At 38.7% G+C, this 24,387-nt stretch overlaps 1 protein-coding gene across 16 annotated transcripts in view; it reads left to right on the top strand.

Moving 5' to 3' along the window:
• Positions 1-24,387, top strand: part of AIG1 (androgen induced 1) — a 279,442-nt gene that overhangs the window by 94,118 nt on the left and 160,937 nt on the right. For 14 of the 16 annotated variants that reach the window (XR_004056908.1, XR_004056907.1, XM_030929201.1 and 11 more), the window contains one exon: positions 12,602-12,703. The exons of 1 other annotated variant lie outside the window; for it this stretch is intronic. Coding sequence is in view for 13 of the 15 variants with exons in the window: in XM_030929201.1 (XP_030785061.1) it covers positions 12,602-12,703 (102 nt within the window). In the remaining 2 variants the exon portion in view is untranslated. Of the gene's footprint in view, positions 1-12,303; positions 12,415-12,601; positions 12,704-24,387 lie in introns of those variants that run through there. One more of the 16 variants, XM_030929208.1, reaches the window with a different exon arrangement.

Raw genomic sequence — 24,387 nt, 5'->3', positions numbered from 1 at the left:
GAGAAGAGACAGAACTGGAGGAGTATGGCAAGATTGGTGCGGTTTCAGCCTGAAGTCACAGGGATGACACAGGGTACAACCTCAGAGACCCCATCTGCAAATCCAGAGAGACAGCTAGTCACAGGGATCCATCTGTGCAAGCTGGCATTCTGGGGAAAGATTCCACCTCAAAGATAAAGTGAGAATATGATGGGAGCCTATTAACTAAAATTTGAGTAGGGAAGGAAATGTTCAAGGTACAAGGCAAGACCCAGGTATCAGTTAGGACCAGCAAGTATTCTAAGTCACTATTGTTTCTCTTTCTTATGGATATGAATTTCCTAGAGGGAAGATGTACCTGGTCAAATAATCCTGGTTGAAATGCTTTTTTTTTTTTTTTTTTGAGATGGAGTCTTGTTCTGTTCTGTCATCCAGGCTGGAGTGCAGTGGTGCGATCTCGGCTCACTGCAAGCCCCGCCTCCCAGGTTCAAGTGATTCTCCTGCCTCAGCCTCCTGAGTAGCTGGGACTACAGGTGCCCGTATGCCCGACTAATTTTTTATATTTTAGTACAGACGGGGTTTCACCATATTGGCCAGGCTGATCTCGAACTCCTTGCCTCGTGATCCACCTGCCTTGGCCTCCCAAAGTGCTGGGATTACAGGCATGAGCCACCGTGCCCAGCAGAGATTTTATTAATGCATTTATTACTATAACAGACAAGAATGCTGCTACCCTGTGGCCTTGTGAGGCATGTTCAATCCAGAGGACCAACTTGATGATTTTTCACCATTCATGACCATTTTCCTTTCCCTTTAGTTTTTTTCTAGAATGATTAACCAGATTTACTTACCAAAAGTTGAGTTCCGACTATATGCAGGTTCTTCTAGGGGACCCAGAACTAACTATGAAATAATAGTCTTTGGCATTTAATTTATTTATTCAGCTAATTATTAATAGATTCAAAAGTATCTAATATGTACAAAAAGTGTTTAGAGAGATTGAAAGTGGCCAGGTGTGGTGGTTCATGCCTATAATCCTGGCACTTTGGGAGGCCAAGCCTGGAGGATCACCTGAAACCAAGAGTTCGAGACCAGACTGGAAATGAAATGAAACTCTGTCTCTACTCCCCCTGCAAAAAAAATTGAAAGCATAGGGGTCTCACTGCCTGACCTCACATTCTGGTTTGGACATTATTAACTTTTTGACTCTGGGAAAGTTACTAAAATTAAAATTTTCTAAAGATAGGTTTTTTTCATCTGTAAGAGTAGGTAAAATAATAGTAGCTACCTTAAAGTAGTTATGATTCTTAAAGAACATGTTGCTTTTGAAATCTCTAGCCCATAGATTGTTAAGACTACACAAAGGCAAGCCAGCCTTAATAAAGCACTGAGAAAGATCGCATGTGTATAATATTCTCAAAATGACAAAACTGTAGTGATGAAGAACAAATCAACAGTTGCCAGGGGCTAGTTAAGGTTGTGGGGAGTGTGTGACTATCAAGAGTTAGTACCAGGCCTGCCGGGGCGATAGAGTGAGACTCTGTGTAAAAAGAAAGAAAGGGGGAAAAAAAAAAGAGTTAGTACCAGGGAGTTTCTTTGTGATAACAGAATGCTTCTGTATCCTGAGCAGGGCGGTTGTGATACAAATCTATATGTGTGATACCGCTCCCACCTCCACCAAAAATGAGTGCATGGCAAAGCTGGTGAAATCTAAATTTGGTCTGTAGGTTATAGTATCGGATCAATGTTAATTTTCTGGTTTTGAGGATGTACCATAGCTATGTAAGATGATATCACTGGGGAAAGCTGGGGGAAGGAGACACGGGAACACTGTGTTGTCTTTCAATTTATGAGTCTTAGATTATTTCAAAATAGAGGGGATTTTGTTTTGTTTTGTTTTTGAGACAGTGTCTCTCTCTGTAGCCCAGGCTGGAGTGCAGTGGTGTGATCTTGGTGCACTGCAGCCTCCACCTCTCAGGTAAGCAATTCTCCTGCCTCAGCCTCCTGAATTGCTGAGATTACAGGCATACACCACCACATCTGGCAATTTTTTTTTTTTTTTTTTTTTTGGTATTTTTAGTAGTGACATAGTTTCGCCATGTTGACCAGGCTGGTCTCGAACTTCTGTCCTCAAATGATCCACCTGCCTCAGCCTCCCAAAGTGCTGAGATTATAGGCAGGAGCTACTCAAAATAGTTTCAAAATATAAGGCAGGAAAAGAGATGGGACAGTGTAACAGAGAAGAGATAGACTTTGTCTCTGTCCTTATGGAGTTTACATTCTACTGGGAAGAGAAACCAGTAATTACACAGTCAGTTATTTCTTTTTTTCTTTTTTCTTTTTTTTTTTTTTTTTGAGACAGAGTCTCACTCTGTTGCTCAGGCTGGAGTGTAGTGACGTGATCTCAGCTCACTGCAAGCTCTGTCTCCTGAGTTCACGCCATTCTCCTGCCTCAGCCCGAGTAGCTAGGACTACAGGCTCCCACCACCACGCCTGGCTAATTTTTTGTATTTTGAGTAGAGACAGAGTTTCGCTGTGTCAGCCAGGATGGTCTCGATCTCCTGACCTCATGATCTGCCCGCCTTGGCCTCCCAAAATGTTGGGATTACAGGCGTGAGCAACCGCTCCTGGCCTACAGTCAGTTATATCATGGTAACTGTGCTCATGTTACGAAGGAAAAATGTAACATGCTATGAGAGCATGTGCGAAGACAAGAGGCTGGAAGCTGGGACAGCTCAGGAGAGGCTTCTTGTTGTGGGGGTTATATCTAAGCTCCCATTTCTATGGTAGGGTGAGCTGGGTGGGATGGTGGGAGGCATTCTAGGGAAAGGGAGCAACATTGATGGGGACCTGGAGGGTGAAAGAGCCCTCAGCAGCTTAGAGGAACTGGCCGCTGTGCAGGAGTCAGAGTTAAGTAGGCCAGTATTACAAGCACAGTGTTGTGGGGGTCAAGGAAAGAAGCAATTATGTTTGACAAGAAACTGGGGGAAGAAAACAAGTGCACCATGGTAGCAGTAATGGATAAAGCTTAGATTTTGAAATGGGTTGTTTTTTAATGAATTTAAAGCTGCAGTTATAAAACCCACAAAGGAATGTATACTTAGAGTATGTGATGAGTTTGGGAAGCCACACATAGTCTGGTGAAGAGGGTCCCTGGAAGAAGCTGGAAAGGGACTGGGAAGAGCATTTGGGGCTTGACCACAAAGGAAATTTGATTTTTTGTCCTGCAGGCATGGAGGAGCCATTGGGACTTTTGAACTGGCAAGTTCTTCAGAGTTTACTCAGACACCAAGATAAAGCATAGATGGAGTTAAAGAGAACTGAAGCCGGTGAGCCTGGCCAAGAGGCTACTGCAGGCGTCCAGGATAGGGACATTAGAGCCTGAAGCTGGGGTGAAGGCAGTGGTACTGGGACAGGGAGTGACAAAGGAGCCTCATGTCAGCAGGCCCAGCCAACAATGGGGGCCTCAGATCCTGGAGCATCTCTCCTAGTATGTAGGTTGGTACAAACGTAATTTTGCTTTTTGCAAATTATCCCTCTGAGGTCTCATGTAGGTACATAAAAACATACATGTAACACATCTACTGTGGCCTTGTTAGAAACTGGGAAATTGGAAAGAATGCATATATCCATTAGTGAGTGCTTGAGTAAACTATGGTACATCATCCTACAGTGGGGTTCTATGGATCACTTTAGAACCATGGAGTTTCTTAAAATATTAAGTCAGAAGAATTACAGAAGACTAGGTGTAGTATGACCTAATTTCATAGAATAACGTGTAGAGTGCATTTTATATATGTAGAAAAAGATCTTGAAAGATATACCTCTCCCTTTGGCAATAAAGATCTTTGCAGGTGAAGATTGTAAAGAATGTTTACTTTTTATACATTTCCTTATAGTGATTTATTTATTACAAATATGTTCATGCTTCAATGTATCTGTCTGTTGCACTTCTACATGAACGGTGTTGTCTTAGATTGGACTCCTGTGACCAGGCTCTGAGATGCAGAAGGAGGCAGCCCTTGGGAGGTGCCCCTGTCAGGAAGTAAGGAAGACAGCATTGGGCAGAGAGGGAAGCTCACCCATATTGCAGTTGTAACTGAGACACAGTAGGAACTCTTGAGCTGGGATGGCCCTTCAGAGTCATCCTAAATTTGGGTAGGGTCTTTGTATACTTGCATTAGCCAGTCATTGGGTTTGTACTGCCTTGAGGAGGGAGCATGACCTTGGACTGTTCCATTCCCTGTAGCTGAGGGCAACTCCCGTTGAAGGATGCAGCTGAGAACGGCCAGCAACTGATATTCCTAAGCACTGGCCAATGGATGCCCTGACTCTGAAGAGGGGATCTGGGAAAGCACTACAGTATCCATTACAGTTATTTGGTGTTAAGTTTAAAATTTATTTTCAGACCTTGCAGACCTTGCTTAATTATCTTAGCTTCGCTTTCACTAATACAAAGATAAAAGAGGAAAAAATGATTATCTCAATGTGAAAAAAATTAAATGAAATTAAAAAACCTTTTTGATTAAAAAAGTCTTGGCAATTAGGAGTAAAAAGCAATTTATTTGACTTGATAGAGAGTACTTTCTCCACGTTCCCCTTTCTCTGAAGGTGTAGGCCCTCTGCGGGCCAGGCTCTTCTGGCTTAATTTCCTCCATCACGTTGTGTGGCCTCAGGCCTTGCCTTCCACCTCCTTGACCACAGTCCACAGAGTGCTCTGATTCTCATATTGATATTTGCCTCCAGGCAGTCCCAGTTTCTGAGTTTGCTTCTGTTTTCATTTTTCCTCTCTTCTTTTTTTTTTTTTTTGTGGCTCCTAGTTATTTCCCTTCCTTTCTTGTGTGCTCAGCAATACATTTAAAAGTATATTTGTTGTAATTTATTTAGCACCTAGTGTTTCATAGCAGGAAGGTTTTTCAGTGTATCTAGTCCACAGTTCTGCAGAAAGCTAAACCCCGACTGTCTTCACCAAAGGCAATTTTTCCTTTTACTGCCTCTAATGTGACTTTCAGTTTTATTTTTTATGTTTTATTTATTTCATAAGTTCATTCACCTTTATCCCCTTCTCCTCTTGCTCTATCTTCTCTCGAATCTCAGTTTTTCTTCTTTGACCTCTTTTCTTTAATGGAGAATTATTTGATCATGAATTGTACCTATTGGGGCAAACTTTTCTGGTTTGTGTCATTCCGCTGACTTCTTAAAATCATCTTCCTCTTTATGTTTTTTGTGGTATCTATGACTACATCCCATACTGTTTTGTTTCTTGTGATTATGCATTCTTAAATTGGTTTGTTCTTACCGAGCCAGCTATTTGTGAAAGGATAGAACTGGAGACAGGCTAGGGAACGGAGCTAGGGCAGCTTGAATTTCCATCTATTTTCCACGACTGCCTTGTCCTGGAGAACGGCCTCTGTGTGAGCTCAACTCATTTCTCTCTCCTCCGCTCATTTTTATCACAACCCTTTTGGATGGTGACATAAAGCTTTGTTTCCATCAGGTGAGCATGAGCCATATATTCAGGCTTGTTACCACCACTCTTTTCTTGTTGACCTTAGTGCACCCACATCCTGCTCTGGCAGAGATGACACACTAGCCCGTTTCCATGTTTAGCATCATCACCTCTGACCCCTAATGCCAAACAGGGATCAGAGCATTTCCCCAGTGCTTCCATGCATCGAGACCTCATGTTCCCAGCAAGGGTCATTTAATGTCCTTCAGGGTTTGCCACCTGTAAAGACTGCTCTGTTCCGCTCGCTGAACCAGAGAGCTGCAGGATCTTGTTTCTTCCATCAGAGTCTCCCCATGTCCTCGTTTAATTTTCCTAACACTTGGCAGCCTTTTAAAGAGTGATGTTTGGATTATGGACGTTTTCTACTGTTTCATCAGTTTTGCTTCTATTTCTCATTCTACTAATTTTTGGTTGACTTAAGGAAAGAGAGCTTTCAGTCTTGCTCTTGATCTTGAAGTCCAGAGGATTATTATAGGATGATAGAAGACTTAAGGAGGTGAGAGAGGAGCTATCTCATAGATGATCTGAGAAGGGCTGGGCCATAAGAGTAGCCTGGAAAGAAGGAGATTTCTTCCTTACACACAGAAGGACAAAAATCCACAGGGAACATACAGGAGGAATTTTAGGTCAATAGGAAGAAAAAGAGTAAAAAGGTACTTGCTCCTGTGGGAGATGTGGAGTCTGGCATGTACAAGGAACAGCAATAGACTTTATTCACTTATTCAGCAAATTTTTATCACATCCATGCTCTATGCCAGGCAGTGGGGAACCAGTAATGAACAGGACAAACCAATTCCTGTTCTCTGATACTTCACTTTCTCATAGAGGAGCCACAAAACAAGGAAGAACTGAGCAGCAGCAACAACAGTAAGAGCCTGTTGTCCGCCAGGTTCTATAATAGACAACAGAGCTGTGGAAGGTCTAGTGGAGGTGCTATTTAAGCTAGACCTGAGAGAACAGAGAATCCAGCCACGGGAAAGGAGGGAAAGAGCATTCCTGGCACAGAGTAGAAAATGCTATGGCCCTGAATCGGGAAAGAGCTTAATACTTTTCAGGAACAAATTACCGGTTGGACTTGAAGGAGCAAGACAGAACATGGCACAGGCCGAGATTGGAGAGAAAGGAAGGAACCAAATCATGCAGGCATTTGTAGGAGCTGGGTTCGTATTCTATCATTACTTCCTGAGTCAGTAGAGATAATGAAGAACAGAAATCTAGGCAAATATGGATAAATTGTAAATGTACCAAAATGATGAAGTTAAAACCCATGAAAAGAAGAGCATAACATCAACATGTGCTTTGGCAATTCTCTATATGGAGATTCAGATTTTAAGATAATTTGGGCAGAATTCATGGCATAAAAAATTAACATTACTCACAGACTTACATTCTAAGGAGAGGAATTCCATGTCATGCTTTTAGGAATGAATCCTAGAAACTGATTGTCCTCTGGAATAAAGGAGACTGTGGCATTTTAGAGAGCCCTAAGCTTCACTATGCATTTCTGAATTTGAGGGTATGGTTGAGGAAAATCAGCCAGAAGGAGAGGACTTGGACACCCAGGATTCCATAGATCTCGAAAGTAGGAAGGTAAGGGTCCTGCTGAAGGAAACATTCACTCTTTGCATAGGGGACCTCAGAGACGAAGCCAGATAGCATGCACAACACCCAGCTTATTCTCATGCCCATACTTTCTCTGTTTGCATAGAGAAATCACAATTGGAAACATTTCTAAAGATTACCCTTCTGCAACAGAAAGAATTGACTGGAAAGTAAGTCATGAAAAAGAAATCTGGAAGCAAGGTAATAGAGCCCCAAACAGAATTTAAACTTTTTCCTATGAGTATTTGGTAAAGTCTGAATACTGACATATCAGAATATATATAAGATTTTATCCAGTTGAAGCTGCAGACTTTAAGGATGTATCCATTTCCTCCCCTCTTCCCTCCTTCCTTCCCTCCCTCAACAGTGAATGTTTGAGATGATGCTATCCAGCCTTTATAGACCAATCTATAGATAAGTGACTCTTCTTTTTAGCCTTCTTCATGGCAAATTTCTCTCCAACATCCTTTGCATTCTAATTGGTCTTACCAAATTCCAAAGAATTTCCCATTAATCAATAAAACTTCTTAGAAGTGGACTAAAGCTGAAGTTTCGGCTTCTGTTAGACTCCATGTGAGAGACTCCTTTCAAAAGGAGGCAAACTGTGAATCCAATTTTCTTTTGGCATTAATTTCCTAGTAGTTCTGGGGGTTCAAATGAGACATCAATGACTAGCTGTCACTCAAGTATTTTATCTCAAAGCTTAAAGGACTGGAAAGTGACTGTGCTCCTTCCACTCTCAGTTCAAGTACAGTATTCTGTTCCTGGCAGCCAAGAAGCAGCAGGTGTAGGATGAGGAATAGCTGGCCATTGCTCCTGGCCAGAGAAGGCACTTCTTCACAACAGTGGAAGGTTTCAGTATCACTTAGCCTGTCCAAGAGAAACTATTTTTGTTCCATATCCATGCCCTGGTAGGAGAGTTCAAATTTATTTTGGGTTTGCTGATGGCTATACTATCAGGAGGATATCAGTGCAGGAAGCCAAGAAGCTACCATCTGTTCTGTGTTTGTATCTAAAGAATTATTTAGAAGACTGATTACTCAGTTAGCTGGGCCTCCTGACCTTCTAGTATTACACTTAGAAAGGTAACTAACACTTTCTTGAAAGTCACTTCACTTTTAATAACCCATATAATTCCCTCAGTATAAGGTAGGGATCAAAGTATTGACCAAAGCTTCACACTGAGTCTCATGTGTTGTGGATGCTGTGAATGATCACTCGTGGTGAACAGAAAGTGACTCCTGATAGTGGTATGTTAGTAAATATTTAACAGTGGGCTCTCTCTAGGGAAAAAATACCTGATACATAGCATTTGTCAGTTTCCATGATGAAATATTAAGAACAATTTTATAAATTCAAAAACATAGATGAAATACAGCAATTCCACAAAAGACAATAATGACCAAAATCAACTCAAGCAAAAGTAGGAAGCCCAAATGGCCCTATATTTATTAAAGAAAATGAATTCACAAATCTACCCACCAGAAAAATTGCAAGTCCAGACGGCTTTACTAGGGAAGTATATCAATTGCATAAGGAATAAATTACACTAATCTTGCACAAAACCCTTCAGAAAATAGAGGAGGAAACACTTCCCAACTCATCTTTTGATTCCAGAATTTATACTATTACCTGAATTAGGTGAAGACATTATGAGAAAGGAAAATTACAGATCAGAGATCAGTATACTTCATGAATAGAGATGAAAAGAAAATTCTTTGCAGAGTATCAGCAGATTGAATCCAGTAAAAACATATATATATTTATATAAATTATAATATATGATGACCAGGAATGTAAGGTTGGTTTGACTTTCAATATCAATTGATATAATTCACCGTATTAACAGAATAAATAGGGAAAACTATATGATCATCTCAAGATATGAAACAAAACCATCTGAAAAAATTCAAAAATTAAGCACTTATTCATTGTGTATGTATATTATTCCCAAATAAAGTAAGAATAGAAGAGATTTTTCTCAACTTGATAAAAGACAACTAAAAGAAGCCTACAGCTAATATCAAATTTAAGTGTGGAAAGACTGAACACTTTCCCTAAGATAGAGATGAAGGCAAGGATGCTCACTCTCCATCACTTCTTTTTTTTTTTTTTTTTTTTTTTTTTTTTTTTTTTTTTTTTTTTTGAGACGGAGTCTTGCTTTGTCACCCAGGCTGGAGTGCAGTGGCTGGATCTCAGCTCACTGCAAGCTCCGCCTCCCGGGTTTACGCCATTCTCCTGCCTCAGCCTCCGGAGTAGCTGGGACTACAGGCGCCCGCCACCTCGCCCGGCTAGTTTTTTGTATTTTTAGTAGAGACGGGGTTTCACCATGTTAGCCAGGATGGTCTCGATCTCCTGACCTCGTGATCCGCCCGTCTCGGCCTCCCAAAGTGCTGGGATTTCTCCATCACTTCTATTCAGCATATTGCTGCAGGTCACAGGCAGTGCAATAAAAAAAAAAAGAAGTAAAATGCATAAAATTATAAGGGAAAAACACTGTCTTTATCTGCAGATCGTATAAGTATAAAATGCAAAACTATTTCTAAAATAGCGACTAGAACTACTACATGAATTTAGGAAAGGTGTAAAATATAACGTCAATATTCAGAAATTGGTTCATTTTTATAAACTAACAAAAAAGAATCTAAAAAAATATAATACTCTCCACAATAGCATCACAAAACATGAAATATTTATGGATAGGTTCAACAAAATACATGCAATATCTGTGCATTGAAAACCAAAAACATTGCTGAGAGAAATTAAAGAAGACCCAAGTTAGGGGATATAAATGATCTTCACGGATTGGAAGATTCAATATTGTTAAAATGTTAGCTCTCCCCAAACAGTCACCATGAGAATTCTAGCAGGATATTTGTATAAATTAACAGTCGGAGATTCTAACATTTGAATGGAAATGCAAAGGACTTAAAAGAGTCAAAACAATTTGGAAAGAAAGAACACAGTGGGAGCCTATGATAAGCAGAATTCCAACATGACGCCAAGATTCCATCCCCTGCTGCACCAGCATGTACAATCCCCGTCCACAGAGTATCAGAGAGACCCGTGAATATGATGGGATGTCATCCCCTTGATTAGGTTATGTTATATGGCAAAGGTGAAGAGATGTGCATCAGTGGCTCCATCCAGGACTGAAGTGGCTTCATGCCTATGTTTAGACACCCAGACCAAATGTAAACCTTTGGTCCTTACCCTCCAGAAACAGATGTACCTTTACCACCCTCAGGTTAAGGCAAACACACATTTATTGCACAGTCTACCTTCAGGTTCAGACTGGAGGGGGAGATCCACAAATGCCCCAAGGCATACTCATGACTATGTGGGCAGGGAATTCCAGGCTCACAGTTACTCCAGGTGTGATCTCCAAGGGAAGAGGTGCATGCTCCGCGTAGACAAGCCACTTGGCCACAGGATCTTTTCACTCCATGGGAAGGGAGGAGGCTCAAGGTAGCCGAAGTAGAGCCTCCCCAAGCAGAACATCTCAAACTTATATGTGCATAAGATCTTATTGAAATGTACATTTAAAAGCTTTCAGGTGACATGAGTGCTGCTGATCCGCTTTGAATAGAAAGGCTGGAATCATGGAGCGGGGTAGTACTACTGTGTTGCCTGGTGATGCATCCCTGGCATCGGAGCACATGATCAGCCCTAATTGGTTTGGTGTCACTTGTCACATCTATCCAGCAAAAGAAGTGAAAACAGGAATGGCTATCTTTAATTGTTTACTGTCTGTCACTAGTATCTTTAGGTGTGATATCTCATGTAATCCAAGTACCAGCTTAGAAATGCTAGCCAGTTGCTTAAAGACGTTCTTCTGATCTCATAGCATCCCTTATTTTCAACCTTTTATCTGTCCCAGTTACCCAAGCCATTGTGCTACAAAATCCCTAGGATCCTTAAGTTTTCCTAAACCCTCTTTTTCCTAAGTCCTCATTTTCACAGACCTCAACACAGCCTGGGAAAACATCCTGGTTGGTTCTATTACAAAATCTTGTTCTTAGATCTCTGTTGAGTCCTCCTGATTCATGACAGTCTTCCTTTTAAATATTCTATGGACTTCCTAGTACATTATCCATAGCAGTGCCCCAAATCCTTTGTACTCAGCTCTATTTCCAACTGTCAGCAAAAGTGCTTGCATTTCACTTTAAAGGGAAGGATGCTTCATCTGTATTTATAATCCTAATCCCTTTCTTTTCCTGGGCCTTGCTTATCAGTCATTCCCTTTCTATTTCCTTTTACTCTGACTTTTAGCCAATCAAAATACTGCCTGGATCTCCTATTTTGTAAGATCATACACACCCTCCTAATCCCTGTTACATGTCTCAGACAGCCGGCCTCCTTTGCCTTCCCTCACTGCCCATTGCCATGAAACGGGAGTCGCCTTTTACTGCCTCTACCTGCCACCTACCACCACTTTAATTTCTTTCATTCTGGCCTTTTCTTCCACCAACCTACCAAAACCACCAATTTGAAGTGGCATTAAACTATTTATTATTTTTATTAATAAAATATGGGAGCATGAATGAGATATAAAATGAAGTCAAAATTGTTTCTAATATTTATGCTATATTTTTCCATTTTGTAGCATTTTTTATTTTGAGACATCACTCTACAGAGACTTTTATCTCTTCCTGTGGGATGGTTCCCTTTCTATGCTACATTTTTTGACATTTACAAAAACATACACTTCTTCTTTTAAATTCAGTGCTGAAGGTTAAGACCTCGGGCCATTCATTATTTTATCTGAACTTCTTTTCTCACCATTAGTTGGAAGAAGGGTAAGATAATACATTGAGTATTCTACTCTCTTTTGATGATTATGTTGCTGTTGGGCCAAAATAAACCTTTGGAACTCAGATGAACTTCTAAGTTATTCCAAGAGAATTAGGAATCTTCCTTTACCCTCCATGGACCCAGCTTCTCAGTGCAGCCAAAGCCCTTGCTTAGTCTGTATAAATTAATACATTTGCTGGAAATGTGACTTAGGAGATTTTATAGCAGTGGTTTCAATGCTGGTAGTGGTGAAGTGGAAATTTGAGAATGTGAAGATTAATTTAAACCACATGATGGGTTCAAGGAAAAGGGACATACCCGACAGTTTCCTGAATGTGTGCTAACCCTAGATAGTGGGTAATGGGATCCGAAAAAACCACCAGTGAACTTTTAAACCCTCTCCAGAGGAATCAGACCAGTACAGTTAGCCCTGAAACAGAGCTGTTCATGAAAACAGGCCTCTTCTTTCTCCCTCAGAAACCAATCCCTTTGCCTGAAAGGACACAGTTGGGAGATCAGAGACAGAGGAGGCACCTTAACTTTTACTACTAATGAAATGAAGCTAGACCTGTGTTTCCAATCATTAGCTGGTTTACCGATCTGTCTTTCATCATAGATTCCAAATTCTGTTGGGTTCTTTTAACTATTGTTAACCAATAAATTGTATGTTGTGAATAGTCAATGAACTTGAAATAAAAGATTTCTTTTTCCTTCCAGTTTGTTGTAGCAGTGTTCTGGATCATTTATGCCTATGACAGAGAGATGATATACCCGAAGCTGCTGGATAATTTTATCCCAGGGTGGCTGAATCATGGAATGGTGAGTGGATTAAAACAAATGGCTTTCTTTTATTTAAAAAAAATCTATTAAATAGCTATTATCTGCTATTTAGACCTTCCATAGAATTTGCCTAAAAATCCATGAAATCTTGGAAGGTTATAATGGGAGATTACAATTAGAGAATACTGTAATATTTACTGAATATAAATAGAAACGTCTTCCCATGGAATTGAGTCATTATTCAAACTATGTAGTAGATGAATCCACAGATTATTAAGGTAGGTGTGTCAGTGGTGTTAAATAATATAACTAGCCAATTCTGGGATGAATTTAATTTCTGTGCCATTAGAAGGCTTGTCCTCAGAGCCTAGGTTTGGATTCCCACCTACACAGCCACCAACCCTCCGCTCCACCTGCACCTCACATTGACAAGATTTTGTTGGAAGTAACTACTGCAGCTGGACAGTTTCCCTCAGATGGGCAGCAAGGCTGTTACTTTCTCTCGGAGATCTGTTGCAAGTATTTGGAGGTGTCTTTAGCAGTGGGATTGTTTGCCTCTTAGGGTTCTGCCCAAGTTAGGGTGTTTGCCTGTGGCTTTGAGGCCTTTTCCTTCTTCTCAGTCTAATTCTTTCTTATGCTTTAGCCATGATGTTCCCCTCACTAGTTTCAAATCCAGTGCTTTGGATGGTTTTCACATCATTTTACAACATTTGAGGATATATTTTCTGCAGTGAAATTTTGTGTCATCTTCCCTTTCAGCTTTTGGAATTGAACACTACTTTATTATTAACTAAGAAGCATGCATTTTGGTTACAGCAGTTTTTAGAACATGTCCCGGGGTGTTCCTGGTGAAAAGGGCAGCCCATCACAGGAAATTATAGGGGAAGGAAGAGCTGGAAATCATGAGCCTTGAGTACAAAATAACAGTTTCCCTTCTGCCCCCAATTTTGGTATATTTGAAGAAAAGTGGTGTGTCTAGCAAACAAACATCACTGTACTGAAGGGTTTTGATCAATCCTTCCTTAAGCCAATTCATCAAAAGTGGCAAATCTCAGAGAACTGGATTTTTTTTTTAGTTCAGTTAGAGCCACACTCTTGAAGGATTAGCATGGCACTTCTGGTCTATTTCCAAACACATCAGCTGGGTCTTGTCAGTTCAGTTTAGCCATCCATGGGGCCTGGCATGGTTACTATGGCCCTCTCCAACTTTTTCCTTTTCTTGAATGTGAAAAGCACGTGGTAACTCCATGCCTTTGCAATCTTCTGCCCCAAATGCCCTTCTCAGTCTTTCCTGACAAATTCCTGCTAGCTTAGTTCCTATCTTCTTTAAGAAGCCGTTCCTAACTCCCCAAACAAAGTTAGCTATTCCGTTACTTGTGCTTGTACAGCGCTTTCATATCTCTATTATGCATGTCTGTATCCCCACAGAAATATTAAGCTCCTAGTGCAAAGCAGCCTTTGAATTCCAAGCACTGTGCCCAGTTGTCTGGCATACAGTAGGATCAATATATATTTATTAAATTGATGAATGAATTCACTATAGCTGATTTCCATAATTCTTTGTCAGTTACATAGCTACTGTTTGTTTATTTATTTTATTTTATTTTATTTTATTTTATTTTATTTGAGAATATACTGTGTGCCAGGCACTCCACAGTGATTGTATCATTAAATTTTCACAATGGCACTGCAAATAAGGAATGATCTCAATTACAAATGAAGAAACTGAACCTCAGAAGGATTATATAATTTGCCCAAATGACATAGCTCAGGGTGGTAGAAGTGGGATCTGAACGCAGGCCTGTCTGGCCTCAAATGTGTGGCCACATTTTATCTGAACAAGCAAAACATTAATTGATTCTTGATAAAAAGAGTAGCATTGTATAGCTTCTACAACAGTAAGTTAGCAAAATATAAGAGAAACATCTTCAGGGTATTTTAAAGCTTACTTTCAAGCTGTTTAGCATATTTTAGCTGTCTAAGATAAACCAGTCAATAATTAGATACATATTTTTAAGAAAAAGACTATGAAATTCCTTATCTCCAAGAGCTGAGTTGTAAATGGAGATAGGCTTTATAAATCATCACTTCAAACGTTACACCAAAAAACATTGTCATGTGTTCAATCAGGAGCAGGCTGTGGCCTATTATGTGTGGCCTAATACGTGGCAGGCATATTCTTGTACAAATAGTATCCTTTATGACATCTCCAAATATGAGGAGGAGTAATATCACCTAGATAACTAATTAGAGTGTCCAAATTGTGAGTATTAAAGGGAGACTCCTGAAGTTGCAGCCTCCAGTTGAATGTGAAATGATGTCAGTTACCTTGTTCTGACATTAGGAGAAACTTTGCTAACAACAAATAATTGCATCATGTGCTATAGAATTAAAGTCTCGGCCACTTTGGCCTATTGTTAACAGGCCCGAACTGCACAATATTACCTTCATGCCAGAGAATGAATCACAGCCTTTGTGGATCCTGGTTCTAAATTTTTAATGTTTTGAACAAATGGTTTATTAAGCATGTATCCAGCCATTAGAACTTTGACTTGCCTCTGTTAATTTTACCTTGATTCACTTTGATGTCTTAAAATTTCTACTCCTGGAGACAAATACTACTTAGAAACACCAGGAGGAATTGAATGACACAAATATTTAGGAAAGAGAAAAGATAAATTAGTTAATATGTCAAATCCTCTAAGATAATATGAGCTCAATAGATTCTTTCACAATGAATTCTGTGTCCTAATAGTGATAAATGACCAGTTCTTTGTTTTTCCTCATGTTCCAATTGATAGTTCCAGAATTACTGAGGAGAAAGAAGTTGTGCATGGTGGCTCAGGCATACTTTGCAATATTAAGCAATTTACATTACTTGAATTCTGTATCTGTATAACTATAGATACAAAATTGATAAACTATGCTGCTGATCTTTTAGCCTAGCAATTAAAATATGAACATTAAATGCTAGAATTATGAATAATTTTCATAAAATGTGTAATAAAATGACATTTCAAATAAATGAGCATTTTCCTCTTTGTTTAAATAATATTTTAAGTTTTAATAACTATTATAATTTGTATTTGCTTTTAATTCTAATTGGTTTTTAATATTAATTTAAAAATAACACTTTTAAATATATGGAAATAAGTCCATTCAAAATTTCTTACCAGTCTGGATAACTTGGTGAAACCCTGTCTCTTAAAAAAAAAAAAAAAAAAAAAAAAAAAAAATTAGCTGGATGTGGTGTTATGAACCTGTAGTCCTAGCTACTCAGGAGGCTGAGGTGGGGGAATTGCTTGAGCCCATGATGTCAAGGCTATAGTGAGCCATGATCATGCTACTGCACTCCAGACTGTGTGACAGGAGTGAGACCCTGTCTCAAGAACAAAAAAGTTCCCACATTTGTTTTAATGTATGTATTTTAATTGAAAATTCAAATTGTATATATTTTGATTGTAATTTTATTTTCGATTGATCTTTTAGATTATTACTATCAGTAGAGCGAAAATTTTGTGAAATTTTCCATTATAATAGCATATTTAATAATTTTGCTGAAATGAAGGCAAGGAAAATATAGTTTTAGAATATTTATATTCTTATTATATTAAATATTTATATTTATAGCTTATAAATATATATGCTTTACTGCTTATCCAATCACATATTTTCTATTTTGTTTTGTAAAACTACATCTGACAATGTAGGAGGATAAAACATTTTATTTAGTACTTCATTAGCTTTATTTGTAGCTTTTTTCAAAAATGTATATGCTTATTTTAATTTTCAATGGGTACCACATACATATGCTATAAAATTTAAATGTTTCCCTGCCTCCTTTGTATACCAGCTACTTAATTCTATTTTCCTCTACTTGTACCTTTTAAAGTTAATTTTAACATACATGTAATAATTTAACATAGTTACAGGGTACACAGTGATATTTCAAAACATATATATAACGTGTAATGATGAAATCAGGGTAATTAGCATACATATTTTCTCAAACATTTATCATTTTTTTATGTTGAGAACACTCAAAATCCTCTCTTCTAGCTTTTTGAAAATATACAATAAATTATTGTTAACTATATTCATTCTATATTGCTCTAGAACATTGAAATTTATTCCTCCTATCTAGCTATAATTGTGTGTCTCCTAACCAACCTCTCCATACTCTCCCCTCCTGGCTAGCCTTCCCAACCTCTAATAACCACAGTTCTACTCACTACTTCTATGAGCTCATCATTTTTAGTTCCATCTTGTTCCAGATCTTAGAGGAAAAGCTTTCAGCTTTTGTCTCTTTAGTATAATGTTGGCTGTGGGTTTGTCATATATGGCCTTTATTGTATTAAGGTATATTCCATCTATACCTAATTTGTTGAGAGTTGTTATTGTAAATGATATTTAATTTTATGAAATACTTTTTCTGTGTCTATTGAGATAATCATATGGGCTTTGTCCTTCATTTTGTTTATGAGAGGTATCAAATTTATTAATTTGTGTATGTTGAATCATCCTTTCATCTCTGGGATAAATATAAACTTTTGGATATGCTGTTGGATTTTAGTATTTTGTTGAGGATTTTTGCATCTATGTTCATCAGAGATATTGGCCTATAGTTTAATTTTTTGGTTCTGTCCTTGTCTGATTTTGGCATCATGGTAATGCTGGCATCATAGAATGAGTTAGGAATAATTCCCTCCTCTTTTAATTTTTTGGAATATTTTCAGAAGTATTTGTGGTAGTTCTTCTTTATAAGTTTGGTACACTTTAGCAGTGAAGCCATTCTGCCCTGGGCTTTACATTGTCGGGAGACCTTTTATTACTTATTCAATCTCATTGCTTGTTCTTGGTCTATTCAGGTTTTCTGTTTCCTCCTGGCTCAATGTTGATAGGTTATATGTGTCCAGGAATTTATCCACTTCTTCTAGGTTTTTCAATTTGTTGGTACATAGTTGTTCATAATAATCTGCTATGATCCTTTGTATTTCTTGATCTGCAATCAAATGCTCTACCCCTGAGCTGTACCCTCTCCTGATCCTTTGTAATTCTATGGTATCAGTTGTAATGTCTCCTTTTCTATTTCTGATTTTATTTATTTGAGTCTTCTCTCTTTTTTCTTGGTCTACCTAATGGTGTGTCAATTTTGCTTATCTTTTCCAAAAACACAAGTATTTCTTTTGTTGGTCTTTAGAAATTTTTTGTCTCTATTTCAATTTTGTTCTGGTATTTATTATTTCTTTCCTTCTATTAATTGTAGATTTTGTTTGTTCTTGCTCTTCTAGTTCCTTGAGGTGCATCTTTAGGTTGTTTATTTGCCATCTTTCCTTTTTAGTACTTCATTAGTTTTAATTGTAAATTTTCTTTGTTTCTTTGAAATCTGATTTCTCAGAAATCACCACTAAAGAATTTATTCATGTAACCAAACACCACCTGTTCCCCAAAAACCTATTGAAATAAAAAAAAAAAATCCATTCAAATGAAAAAGAAAAAAAAAAAGAAATAAAGAACAAAAAGAAAGAATGAAGGAAGCCTGCAGGACATATGGGACAACATTAAAGAAACAAATATTCCCATTATAGAAATTTCAGATGAGTAAGAGATGGGAAAAGGCATAGGAAACCTATTCAATGAAATAATAGCTGAAAACTTTCCAAGTGTTGGGAGAGATATGAACATCCGGATACAGAAAGCTGAAATATCAACAAGTAGATACAACCAAAAAAACTTCTCTCTGAAGCAAATTATAGTCAAATTGTAGTCTTTTATCCCTCACCCACCTCCCACCCTTTCCCTTGAGTCCCCAAAGTCCATTGTATCATTCTTATGCCTTTGCATCTTCATAGTTTAGCTCCCACTCATGAGTGAGAACATAATGATGTTTGCTTTTCCATTCCCGAGTTACTTCACTTAGAATGATAGTTTCCAATTCCATCCAGGTTGCTGCAAATGCCGGTACTTATTTTGTTCCTTTTTATGGCTGAGTAGTATTCAATAGTGTGTGTGTGTGTGTGTGTGTGTGTGTGTGTGTGTATAATCACACTTATATATATATACACACACACACACACACACACACACACACACACATATATATATATATATATATAATCACATTTTCTTTATCCACTCATTGATTGATGGGCATTTGGGCTGGTTCTATATTTTTGAAATTGCAAATTTTGCTGCTGTAAACATGCATGTGCAAGTGTCTTTTTCATATAATGACTTCTTTTCCTCTAAGTGGATAGCCAGGAGTGGGATTTCTATATCAAATGGTAGATCTACTTTTAGTTACTTTAGGAAACCCCATACTGTTTTCCTTAGTGGTTGTACTAGTTTACATTACCACCAACAGTGTAAAAGTGTTCCCTTTTCACCACATCCCCACCAACATCTGTTATTATTTGATATTTCGATTATGGCCATCCTCACAGGAGTCAGATGGTTTTGATTTGCACTTCCCTGATCATTAGTGATGTTGAGCATCTTTTCATATGTTTGTTGGCCATTTGTATATCCTCCTTTGAGAATTGTCTATCCATATCCTTAGCCCACTTTTTGATGGGCTTGTTTGATTTTTTTTTCTTGCTGATTTGTTTGAGATCTTTGTACATTCTGGATATTACTCCTTTGTCAGAAGTATAGATTGTGAAGACTTTCTCCCATTCTGTGTGTTGTCTGTTTACTCCGCCGATTGTTTCTTTTGCTGTGTAGAAGCTTTTTAGTTTGATTAAGTCCCATCTATTTATTTTTGTTTTTGTTGCATTTGCTTTTGGGTTCTTGGTCATGAAGTCTTTGCCTAAGCCAATGTCTAGAAAGGTTTTGCTGATGAGCCAACCTCTAGAATGGCTCCAATGAGATGATCATGTAATCTTCTGTTTTTAATTCTATTCACATGGTGCATCACATTTATTGACTTGCAAGTGTTAAACCATCCCTTCATCCCTGGTATGAATCTTACTTGATCATGGTGGATTATCTTTTTGATATGCTGTTGGATTCAGTTAGCTAGTATTTTATTGAGGATTTTTGCATCTATCTTCATCAGGGATATTGGTCTGTAGTTTTCTTTTGTTGTTATGCCCTTTCCCGGTTTGGGTATTAGGGTGATACTGGCTTCATAGAATGATTTAGGGAGGATTCCTTCTTTCTCTATCTTTTGGAATAGTGTATAATAGGATTGGTACTAATTCTTCTTTGAATGGCTGATAGAATTTAGCTGTAATTTAGCTGTAAATGTAGCCCTGGACTTTTGTTATTGGTAGCTTTTTACTTACCATTTCAATCTCACTTTTTGTTATTGGTCCATTTCGAATTTCTGTTTCTTCTAGGCTTAATCTAGGGAGGTTGTATATTTCCAGGAATTTATCCGTTTCCTCTAGGTTTTCTAGTGTATGTGCATAAAGGTGTTCACTGTAGTCTTGAATGATCGTTTGTATTTCTGTGGTATCAGTTACAATATCTCCCATTTCATTTCTAATTGAGCTTGTTTGGATCTTCTCTCTTATTTTCTTGGTTAATCTCGCTAATGGTCTATCAATATTTTTTATCTTTATAAAGAATCAACTTTTTGTTTCATTTATCTTTTGTATTTTTTTTTACTTCAACTTCATTTCGTTTTTTTGTTTTTTGTTTTTTTTAAGACAGAGTTTCACCCTGTTGCCCAGGCTAGAGTGCAGTGGTACAATAATCTTGGTTCACTGCAACCTCCACCTCCTGGTCTCAAGCAATTCTCATGCCTCAGCCTGCTGAGTAGCTAGGATTACAGACGTGCACAACCACACCTGTCTAATTTGTGTATTGTATATTTTTAGTAGAGACAGTGTTTTGCCATGTTGGCCAGACTGTTCTTGAACTCCTGACCTCAAGTGATCCACCCACCTTGGCCTCCCAAAGTGCTGGCATTAAAGGCATGAGCCACTGCACCTAGACAACCACCATGGCCAGCCTCATTTAGTTCTGCTCAGATCTTGATTATTTCTTTTCTCCAGTTGGGTTTGGGTTTGGTTTGTTCTTGTTTCTCTAGTTCCTAGAGGTGTGACCGTAGACTGTCTACTTGTAGTCTTTCAGAATTTTTGATGTAGGCATTTAATGCTATGAACTTTCCTCTTAGCACCACTTTTACTGTATCCCGGAGGTTTGGATAGGTTGTATCACTATTATTGTTCAGTACAAAGAATTTTTTGATTTCCACCTTGATTTCATTGTTGACCCAATGATCATTCAGGAGCAAGTTCTTAAATTTTCATATATTTGCATGGTTTTGAGGGTTCCTTTTGGAGTTGATTTCCAATTTTATTCCACTGTGGCCTGAGAGAGTACTTGATATAATTTAGATTTTCTCAAATTTGTTGAGACTTGTTTTGTGGCCTATCATATGGTCTATCTTAGAGAATGTTCCATATACTGATGAATGAAATGAATATTCTGCAACTGTTGGGTAGAATGTTCTGTAAAAATCTGTTAAGTCCACTTGTTCTAGGGTATAGTTTAAGTCCATTGTTTCTCTGTTAACTTTCTGTGTTGATGACCAGTCTAGTGCTGTCAGTGGAGTATTGAAGTCCCACACTATTATTGTGTTGTTGTCTATCTCACTTCTTAGGTCTAGTAGTAATTGTTTTATAAATTTGGGAACTCCAGTGTTAGATGTATATATATTTAGGATTTTGATATTTCCCTGTTGGACTAGTCCTTTTATCATTATATAATGTCCCTCTTTAAAGCAACTGCTGTTTAAAGCAACTGCTGTTGCTTTAAAGTCTGTTTTGTCTGATATAAGAAAAGCTACTCCTGGCCAGGCACGGTGGCTCACGCCTGTAATCCCAGCACTTTGGGAGGCCGAGGCAGGTGGATCACGAGGTCAGGAGTTCAAGACCAGTCTGGCCAAGATAGTGAAACCCTGTCTCTAATAAAAATGCAAAAATTAGCTAGGCATGGTGGCAGGTGCCTGTAATCCCGGCTACTCAGGAAGCTGAGGCAGGAGAATCACTTGAACCTAGGAGGCAGAAGTTGCAGTGAGCAGAGACCATACCATTGCACTCCAGCCTGGGTGACAGAGTAAGACTCCATCTCAAAAAGAAAAGAAAAAGAAAAGCTACTCCTGCTCACTTTTGGTGTCCATTTGCATAGAATATCTTTTCCTACCCCTTTACCTTAAGTTTATGTGAGTCTTTGTGTGTCAGGTGAGTCTCTTGAAGATACCAGGTACTTGGTTGGTTAATTCTTATCCATTCTGACATTTTGTGTCTTTTAAGTGAGGATTTAGGCCATTTACTTTCAATGTTATTATTGAGATGTGAGGTATTATTCACTTGGTTGGTTAATTCTTATCCATTCTGTCATTCTGTGGCTTTTAAGTAGAGGATTTAGGTCATTTACATTCAATGTTATTATTGAGAATATGAGGTACTATTCACTTGGTTGGTTAATTCTTATCCATTCTGCCATTTTTTGTCTTTTAAGTAGAGGATTTGGGTCATTTAAATTCAATGTTATTACTGAGATGTGAGGTACTATTCTATTCATCTTGCTACTTGTTGCCTGAATACCTTGTTTTTTTTCATTGTGTTATTGTTTTATAGGTACTGTAAGATTTATGCTTTAATGAAATTCTAGTTTGGTATATTTTAAGGATCTGTTTCAAGATTTAGAGCTCCTTTTAGCAGTTCTGGTGGTGCTGGCTTGGTATTGGCAAATTCTCTCAGCATTTGTCTGAAAAAGACTAATTTCCTTCATTTATGAAGCTTAGTTTTGCTGGATTCAAAATTCTTGACTGACAATTGTTTTAAGGAGGCTAAATATAGGACCCCACTCCCTTCTAGCTTGCAGGATTTCTGCTGAGAAATCTGCTGTTAATCTGACAAGTTTTCCTTTGTAGGTTACCTGATGCTTTTGCCTCACAGCTCTTAAGATTCTTCCCTTTGTCTTGACTTTAGATAACCTGATGACTATGTGCCTAGGCTATGATCTTTTTGTGATGAATTTCCCAGATGTTCTTTGAGCTCCTTGTGTTTGGATGTCCAGATCTCTAGCAAAGCCAGGGAAGTTTTCCTCAATTATTTCCTCAAACATGTTTTCCAGACATTTAGATTTCCCTTCTTCTTCAGGAACACCAATTATTCTTAGGTTTGGTCATTTAACACAATCCCAAACTTCTTGGAGCCTTTATTCATTAAAAAAATTTTTTTTTTCTTTTTCTTTGTTGAGTTGGGTTTATTCAAAAGCCTTGTCTTTGAGCTCTGAAGTTGTTTCTTCTACTTGTTCAGTTCTATTACTGAGACTTTCCAGTGCATTTTGCATTTCTCTAAGTGTGATTTCTTCATTTCCAGAAGTTGCAATTATTTTTTATTTATGCTTTTTCACTGGAGATTTTTCCATTCATATCCTGTATCATTTTTTGATTTCTTTAAGTTGGACTTCACCTTTCTCAGATGCATCCTTGATTAGCTTAATAATTGACCTTCTGAATTCTTTTTCTGGCAATTTGGGGATTTCATCTTGGTTTTGATCCATTACTGGTGAGCTACTGTGATCTTTTGGTGGCACTAAATAACCTTGTTTTGTCATGTTACCAGAATTTTTTTCTGGTTCCTTCTCATTTCAGTGGACTATGTCAGAGGGAAGATCTGGGATTCAAGGCTGCTGTTCAGATTTTTTGGTCCCTTGAGGTGCTGCCATGATGTGGTGCTGTACCCCTTCCCCTAAAGAGGGACTTCCTGAGAATAAAACTGCAGTGATTGTTATTTATCTTCTGGATCTAGCCACCCAGTGGAGCTATCAGGCTCTGCCTGGTACTGGGAAGTGTCTGCAGAGTCCTGTGATGTGATCTGTCTCCAGGTTTCTCAGCTGTGGATCCCAGCACCTGCTCTGGTGGAGGTAGCAGAGAAGAGAAGTGGACTCCCTGAGGGTTCTTGGTGGTATTTTTGTGCACTGGTTTTGTGTTGGTTAGCCTCCAGCCAGGAGGTGGCGCTATGAAGAGTACATCAGCCGTGGGAGTGTAGGGAGGATACAAGCTTACCCTAGGGTCACCTTTGGATGAGTATTCAAGTTTCTGAGGTGGTGAGGCTGGGCTATAGAGCTCCCAAGAGATTATATTTTTTGTCTTGGGCTACCAGGAAGGGTAGAGAAAGACTGTCAGGCTGGGACAGGGTTCAGCATGTCTGAGCTCAGACTCTTCTTGGGCAGGGCTTGCTGCAGCTGCTGTGGGAGATTGGGGGTGTAGTTCCCAGGCCAAGGGGGTTATGTTCCCAGGGTAGTTATGGCTGCCTCTGCTGTGTGACACAGGTCACCAAGGAAGTGAGGGAAAGCCACTTAGCTCCCATACAGCCTGCTGCATGGAAAGCCGTTCTGGCTCCCACCTCCCACTGTGCCACTCCCAACAGCACACAGTTTATTTCCAGGCAGCTGGTGAGCAGTGCTGAGAACTTGCCCCAGGCTACAAGCCTCCTAGCTGAGAAAGCAAGCCAACTCACAATTCCTCAGCTGTCCCACAGGGCCTGCAGCGGCAATCCACCTCCTTCAAAGGGTCTGTGGTTTCTCTTGGCTTTCCTGGTATGTTCCTGCAGTGGTTCCTGGAGCAAGTTCTTGATGTGAGTCTCCACACATGGTTTTGTCTGAGTGGGAGCTGAAAGTTAGTCCTGCCTCTTATCTGCCATTTTTTCTCCCCACATTCCCCTAAGTGGATTATTTTAAAAGAACTGTCTTCAAGTTCAGAA

The sequence above is a fragment of the Rhinopithecus roxellana genome, chromosome 4, assembly GCF_007565055.1.
Source record: "Rhinopithecus roxellana isolate Shanxi Qingling chromosome 4, ASM756505v1, whole genome shotgun sequence".
Lineage (NCBI taxonomy): Eukaryota > Metazoa > Chordata > Mammalia > Primates > Cercopithecidae > Rhinopithecus > Rhinopithecus roxellana.
Note: the sequence above shows the minus strand (reverse complement) of the source record. Positions and strands in the feature narration are given on the sequence as shown.